General features: G+C 38.6%; 1 protein-coding gene across 1 annotated transcript; it reads left to right on the top strand.

Moving 5' to 3' along the window:
- The first annotated feature begins 4,096 nt into the window (after nt 1-4,096).
- On the top strand, nt 4,097-6,076 carry LOC129434508 (DELTA-sagatoxin-Srs1a-like). The gene is made up of 2 exons (XM_055193429.2): nt 4,097-4,197; nt 5,653-6,076. The coding sequence occupies exons 1-2, from the start codon at nt 4,097-4,099 to the stop codon at nt 6,074-6,076; spliced, it is 525 nt and encodes a 174-aa protein (XP_055049404.2).
- The last annotated feature ends 1,882 nt before the right edge of the window (nt 6,077-7,958 follow it).

The following is a 7,958-nucleotide window of genomic DNA, read 5'->3' on the forward strand; positions in this document are numbered from 1 at the left end:
GGTTAACACTAAATCAGTCTAAATATCAGTCCAGTCTCCCCAGCTGTAAATGCCATTGGCTGTTAAAGTCTCTTCTTTTCCTATAATAAACTGACATGTTGATAACACATTCAGTTTATGTGTTTATGAGTACACTTTCAGGGCTCAGTCACACCAAAAGCGCTTTAAACGCTTGCAAACGCAAGGCGCGACGCACTGCCTTTTTTAAAAAAGAGCAGTGCAGCGCGGCTTTTCATATTGCTAAGCAACCACCGAGTCAGCTGTCTTGTCAATCAAATATTGAAGCGTGAGCGCTCTTTTGCTGTTAACTGTCATATTAGCAGAAACTTTAAAAAGAGGGCGCTTGCTCTGACCTTGTTTGAGGATAAGAGGAGCACAAACACGCAGGAGAGAGTGAGCGAGTGGAGTCCGGTTCTTCAAAGCAACTGTAAACTTCCCTCGCCACAACGTAAGGCCCGCCTCTCCCCTCATTCGATTGGACAATGGAAGACGCGAATGACGTCAGGCGCTCCTCCGCTCTCAGCGCTCCTTCAAAAATGCGTGCGCGGCAGGCGGCAGAAAACCGCAAGGCGCTCGGCGCGCATAAACAGCGCGCAAACGCGCCCTGCCCATAGAATATCATTCAAAAAAGGCGCCTGCAACTGCCATAAACGCTTTTGGTGTGACTGAGCCCTCAGAATGCTGATGAAGATTTATACTATATACATCTGTGAGTGTGATGGTGCTTATAGGATGTTGCGCTGGGACGAGTGAGCATAAGGGTGAGAGATAGCTGCTGGCTTTCGAAGCAAATAAAGCTGATTTGGTAAATGCACCTGCCTCTCGTTAAATACTCGGGTGGCGCCGACAGAAGCAAATACCTGCATGCCAAGTTAATTGGCATTTTAATAGTTTCTTGAAGTAGATTGGTCTAAGCATGTAACTCTCATTCTCATTTAAAATAAACTTGTGACCTTTAAAATGGTGGCAATACTTGTTCAACTTTAGTTTTCTATTCACTGCTGTTAACTGAATCTATGAAACAGGTCTGACCCGTTGTTTAAACTTATGATAGATATTAGATTAAACTCCAGCAGATCAGATATGTGGCAATTCTTGAATGACCTGCATTGATCACATATGATAAAAACCTCTCCACAACTAACAGAAACACAAAAGTTAAAACACAAATACTAAAATCTTTTCATTTATAAATGTGACTGACAGAAATCAACATGCAGGGATGAATGGATTGGTTCTCAATTATAACTATGTAGTTATAACGGCAATAAGTCATTTTGCTCTAAACCAGGGAATTAAACTATGACGCAGATGAAGCGTTATACATAAAATATAAGTGATTTATTTTGTTTTGCCACAAAGCTTTCACTACAGATAAAGTATAATTTTTTAGACTTGCCATAGAAAATATTTAAGCAAAATCGCTTTAGTAGGAGTGTGATATAGCTCTATATCATCACGGCTGTGATTAGGCCAGCTGCTGAGTGCCGGAGGCAATCACAACCGTGATGATATAGAGCTACAGTATATCACACGACTCAGAGAGTGATATTGCTTTTATACAACAGTTCGAGGCACAAGTCTGAAAAACGAAAACTAGAAAACAATAAGTGATTTTAAAAGCCACTTTTGTGAGAAACTACTTTATTCTACCATGCACTTGAAGCTCAGAATGACAGGTAACCCTGTTTTCAATTTCAGAACTCAATAGCAGTTTCTCAGTACTGTTTCTGAGTCACAAAATGTAGTTTTAAGATTAGTTCAGACAAGAATATGTATAATGTTTAAATGTGCAATCGATTAGTAAAAGATAGTGCCTAAACATTTGTTTTGGAAAAAATCACAACAGCCTCGGACACTCCTATTTGATGCTGGATGAGTGGAGTCCAGAGAGGAGGACGGGACAACGTGGAGCCGGAGAGGTGAGGGAGCCTGGTGGAGCTGGTGGATGCGCGGGGCAGTAGAGGATGAGATAACCAGAGGCAATGCCACTGGGTCGGAGGACCGAGGTGACCTCATGGTCTCGGGGGCTGGAGGAGGAGAACAGGGGAACTCCCCCGAGACGGCTGGCAAATAGTTACACCTCAGTTCAACTGACCCAGCGACGCCAAAGTGCTGAGGGTGAGCAGAGGGGTGACTAGTTGCCAGGTGTTGATAGGCTGACTGACTTGCTGATTATGTGAGAGGAGGAGGGAGAGGGATGCTGGGTAGGAGCAGCTAAGGGACAGGAAGACTGGGTGGAACCAGTGGCGACGACGATGAGCTGGGCGGGACCAGCAGGGACTGGGAAGGTAAGCAATCAGTAGCACAGTCAATCAAGCAATGTCCAGGGACCCATGCTGGCTCACCCTCAGCGGTGGGAATGTGGGCGGGCTCTCTCCATAGCCCTCGAAGTCCACCAGAACTCCCACGACGATCTGCGGTGTGTCCGGCTCACACAGCTGGTCAGGCTGGGCGACTTCTGGTTACTGGTCGCTGGAGCTCCAGGCTGTCTGCCTGTGGTGGTGATCGGCTCCGTAAAGCAGGCCGCTCTCTGGTTTGGGAGTGGGGCTGGTGGCCTCCTCCATGATGGTTGGCCTAAACAGTAAGCCAGCACCCACTCCTCAAAAGCGACAAAGTTTGTCCGAGGACCGCTCGCTGACAGGCATGCCCGAACCATATCATTCAAGTTTGCTCTGTAAAAGACACAAACCGAGCTATCCAGATAATGTGTCTGGCGTGCGAGAACGAGAAAGTCCCATGTTTAACGATAAACTAAAACACAACTGAAACGTGGAAAATAGCAAACACTGACATGAGGACAAAAGCGCAGATAAAAACTTTCTTCTGTTATGTTTTCTGTAGTGTGGAGGAAGACGATGAACAGAGAGTTTACAAAACATTGTAACTTTAATGACGAAGACGATGGATAACATACAGCAAACACAAACAAGAAATGACAAAGGCAATAACAAATGCAGGGGTATATAAGAATTTATGATAACAAGGAACAGGTGAACATATGGATGATGATGATGATGGGAGACAGAGGAGGAGGATTACACAATGAAAACTAATACAAAACTAATGGAACTCTAACAACTAAAGTATTTTTTTTTTAATGTAGGAGGAGTGACAGTTGACAAATCAGAGCCAAAGATGATCATTGCACCACTATGTTTCAGGGTGTTTATATATAAGCAGTGTTCAGTTACTCTTTGACAGATGAGAAGACTTTTGCTGAAGGTGAGTAAATTAAGACTTTATGCCTTTCGCATCACAGTAGACACTGATATAATACATAGACACATTGATGCATGAATATTTATACAAATATGTTACTATTTAAATGAGTATTAATGATTAATTGATTTAAATAATAAATCAGCTGTGCAAATAAATGTAATTTGGTAAATGTATAAAATGAATCTTCTTAGATAAACCAAGGTCTTGATAGATAAGTGTATTTTAATGCTCACAATCAAATTGTATGCATGTTGCATTGGTGTGTTTGGCAGAGGTGGACACTACTTGAGTATTTTAGTTACATTTTCCAAGCATCTGTGCTTTATCAGAAAAAGAATTTTATAAAAATTAACTTTCCTTTACTAAAACATTTTCACTACATTATAAAGCATAGAATCATACTGTGTATTCCTTTTGTATTGCATATTAAAATTGAGTTAATACCTAATTACATAAAAATTGTGTACTTTTACTTTTTTTTCAGTAAAAGTACAAAAGTACTTTTTACTTAAGTAAAAGTAAAACATTTACTAGATGTTTAATGTACTTAAATATTAAATATAAACCAAAATCTTACAATTATGAAATGGAGATAATATGCTTTGGAATGTATGTTTTCTAAAGAAAAACACTGATAAAATACTTGAAAATGTACTTTTATGTAGAAAGTAAAAATACTTAAGTAGTGTCCGCCTCTGGTGTTTGGAATATAAATTGAAGCTCATCTTTTATTAAGAATTTATGGCTTGGCAAATATTACATGCAGCACATCCAAAATTTATATTCACAAAGGCATTTGTCCAGTCTTGAATAAACAATCTTTGTTTATTCCAATCTTTTATGATCCTTCAGTTCTGAAAAAGTGACAAACATGGCGACTGCAGAGAGCGTGTCAGCAAGTTTAGACACCATCAGGAACTGCACAATAGAGATCAACAACATGAGCGACATCTACAACCTTGTCAGCCCAAAGTAATGTAAAAACTATGAAATTGTGCATTTAGGGATACATTGTCATTTGTTTTGTCTTTCAGATTATTTGAACTTCCCCTAAGAATAAACCAAGGCTTTCAAGTACACGTAAAGGTATAGCGGAAGATTTTATTTTTCCGGGTGGATCATCAAGACTATTGGTCATCCCATTTGTCAATCATTCTGGTGATATGTTGACGTAAGGCGGTCGTACGTGCTCGTCCCTAGGTTCCTTTTCTGCACATGCGCACTTTCAGGTGTATATGTGTGGTGGTCTACGGTTTCAGCCATTCATTGAAGCTCGCGTTCCCACCGTGTTTTTTTCAAAATATCTGAGGGTCGCAAGAGAAAAAGTGTCCACGAATTGTATGACAAGAAGAAAAAGGACTATGAAGAAAGAAACAAGACCAAAATGTTTATGGGAGAATATTTCACAAGCTGGCGTGAGCTAAAAGCACAGGTTGGGCTTCCTACGCGAAGTTTCTACTCGACAGTTAAAGTTTGGCATGCTATTTGGAGAAATCCATTTAACTCACTGCTAGTAAAAGTTGATGTAAGCTATGATTAGCGATGCTAGCCCTGGCAGAAGTCACGAACCGCACAGATATGGTAAACATGCCGACAGCAACTTGTAAACAGAGTGAAGAGAAGAACGAGGCTCCTGCATGCTCTCTCTTGCACACACATTAATAGGCGTTCCCTCTCTGGAGCAGAGTGTTGCGCATGTGCATTTTTTTTAAAGTGGAGGGGCGGTTCTTTTCAAAAATTCGGGAAAATCTTCCGCTATACCTTTAAAATGAGCAAATGTGTTATTCGAGAAAAATCCTGCTACCTTGTAAAAAAAATTACAAAATGAAACTTAAAGGTCCCGTTCTTTCTGTGATTTTGAAGCTTTGATTGTGTTTATAGTGGGCAATATAACATGTGTTCATGTTTCGTGTGTAAAAAAACACATTATTTTTTACATAATTTACTTATCTCTATAGCGCTGTTTTCACTCTCCTCAAAACATGCTGATGTCTTCCTTGTTTTGTGAAGTCCCTTCTTCAGAAATACGTATTGAGTTCTGATTGTGTAGTTTGTTTAGTGTGTTGTGATTCGACAGCAGCTTAGCTTAGCAGAGCCGTTTGAGTTTAGCTGGCCACTGTCATATTCCTGTGGGCGAAGCTTAGTCAAAAATTATTATTATCATTTAATCAGGAAGTAGAGGGCTGTAGTCCAAACCGGCCATTCGCTGTAGGCTTTGAAAGGGGAATTCTGTTAAAGAAAATATATCACTTGGCATTGAACTTTGAGCTTTATTATTTTACAGGTATTATTTATGCTATTATAGCAACATTGCACACTAACTAGGGTTTAAAAAATGGGATCAGGAAAAACAGGACCTTTAATGAAAGCTGTCATTTTACTGTTACTTTATTAAAACATTATTGACTAACTCCAAACTTCTCTCAGGATCTACACGTACAGTGGTTACTGCTGCCATCCTCCTCAGCCCACAATCAGCACCAAAAACACCGGGGGCTGCGCATTCACGAAGACTGCATTCACTGCCTGCGGTGCCGTAGGCATCTTGACCTATGACCTCTTCCACATGGAGAACCAGACGTGCACTGAACGCATTGCTATTCTTTTCTCCGTTCCCTATGACTACAACATCTATGAGAACTTCTTCGGAATTGGGGTGTTCACCACAGATCGTGAGTGCAATGAAGCCCTGTACAACGAAATGTATTACGAAAGCAGCCCCAGTTTTACCCGTGGGAAGGCAAAGGAGTCTAGAATCACTTACAAGGCACAGAGAGTTGAATTAAGAGCAACTATGTCAAATGCAGGCAAAGCTATTATTAAACTTGAGATCCATGACAAGCTGTGCTAAAAATGTAGTTTAGCATTCTAAAAGAATTTCTTTTCATGAATTCATATGTAAACAAATATAAATGGTATAAAAATGATTCAACTGTGACTGTAAAATATACTATATGGTATACTGGATCTTTTACATCATTAGTTACATAATGGGAAGTGGTTTAAAGTGCATATCTCAGGTTCAATTTTTTTCGAGATAAATAAATAACCTTGTATGAAATACATGACATGACTATGTCATTATTTTAATGTATTTTGCAAAACATTTATACCAGGGCTGGGTTTCCCGATAACGATTGAACTTAGCACTTAAGAGCGCTTTCTACGAGCTACTTAACGAACATTCGTTGTTCATTTACGTGCGTTTCCCAAAGATGCACGTGAAACGATCGCTTGCAGCTGGGTTTTAAGTGCTACTTACGAGTCGCTATCCGTTTGTCAAGTGCTGAAATGTCACCAATAGAATGACTAGAAATTTTTAGCAGAAGCTTGTTTAGGCTAATGATCTTCAGCCGATGTGCACTAATATTTTTTATAATATTTTTTATTATTTATTATTGCTCAATGACCTTTAAATGTTTTAAAATGGTTCATAATGAAATATTCGTATTTAGTTAGGACTCGACCCACTGCAAAATGCCTTCGGCATTTTATCTTATAGTTTAGATTATTATTATTATTTGTAATATGTTGTATTTATTATTAGGGATTACATTGTACCGTAAATATTTATTTGGTTTCTTTAATCAGATGCCATACCCTTCAAAACATTTTTTTTACTGTAGCCAGATTAATTATAGCAGCAATTGGTAGGAACCATTTATCAGTTTGCTAGTACCAACTTTTACCAAATATGTAACCCTTCTTTATTAATTTATGTTTAGTCAATTAAATTTTATTTCTCGTTTGAATTTTAAATATATTATATTAAATTAATTTAAACAAATAAACAAAGAAAAACCCCAAAAAATAAATATAGCCTACATTTAAAACATTACATTATTGTTATTCCAGGAGTGCAATTTGCTGGTTGTCCTGCAGGTGACGTTGTAACACTGTTGTCTTACGATGCACTTATGAATTAACGATTACTCCAGAGCACTCGTAGATCTACAATGATTTTCAAGTGCTACTTAAGCTACGAAGCTTTTGGGAAACGGCCCGTAATTCTAAGGTGATTCGTACGATCGTTTTTACGATCTACTTAGCCTTACGATGCTTTTGGGAAACCCGGCCCAGACTGTTTCACAAGCACAACCTTTATTTTTCTACAAATTAAATTTTAAAATGTAACCTCAAGTCTGGTCCAAGATCACTGAACCAGATTTTGGTGGAACTGCTGGACAAACACAATCTAACAATTTAAAAACCGCATTTATTAAATTAACACTGTAAACATGTTTACTGTTTTACTACACTCTAAAAATGTCTGGGTTATTTTTTGCCAGTAATGAGTAAATATTGGACAGATCCCATGCTGGCTTTCAAAATGATAATAACATGATTATAACAGCAGCGGTCATCATGAGACCTCCTACAGGGGGAACACCACTATCATAAGTTGTGTTCGACTTCAAGCTGTGTTGCAAGAATGACAGGCGAATGACAAGGACTGGGAGGGTGAATATGTGTGGTCATTGCACTTTATTTTTTAAATTATAATTTCTAAAGTTTGCCACAAACCAGCAGATGTCAGTATTCTATCCCTAACACATAGAGCAATATCCAAAAACTATTTAGATTTGATTAAGATCGATATTTAAGTGATTTTTTTTCTTTAAAAAAATATTTTTTCATGAGACAATGTATGGCCTAGTTAAGTAATTGTGCAGTAATAGGTTAAAAAACTTGCAAATTCCCACAAAAACACAGCATAAATGTATAGTTGAGAA

This window comes from Misgurnus anguillicaudatus, unplaced genomic scaffold, assembly GCF_027580225.2.
Source record: "Misgurnus anguillicaudatus unplaced genomic scaffold, ASM2758022v2 HiC_scaffold_27, whole genome shotgun sequence".
NCBI classification, from domain to species: Eukaryota; Metazoa; Chordata; class Actinopteri; order Cypriniformes; family Cobitidae; genus Misgurnus; species Misgurnus anguillicaudatus.

Excerpts from the sequence above, each read along its gene's own strand:
- LOC129434508 (XM_055193429.2), top strand. The coding sequence starts at position 4,097 with ATGGCGACTGCAGAGAGCGTGTCAGCAAGTTTAGACACCATCAGGAAC. Across the intron at positions 4,198-5,652 it reads TACAACCTTGTCAGCCCAAA|GATCTACACGTACAGTGGTT; the intron begins GTAATGTAAAAA and ends AACTTCTCTCAG.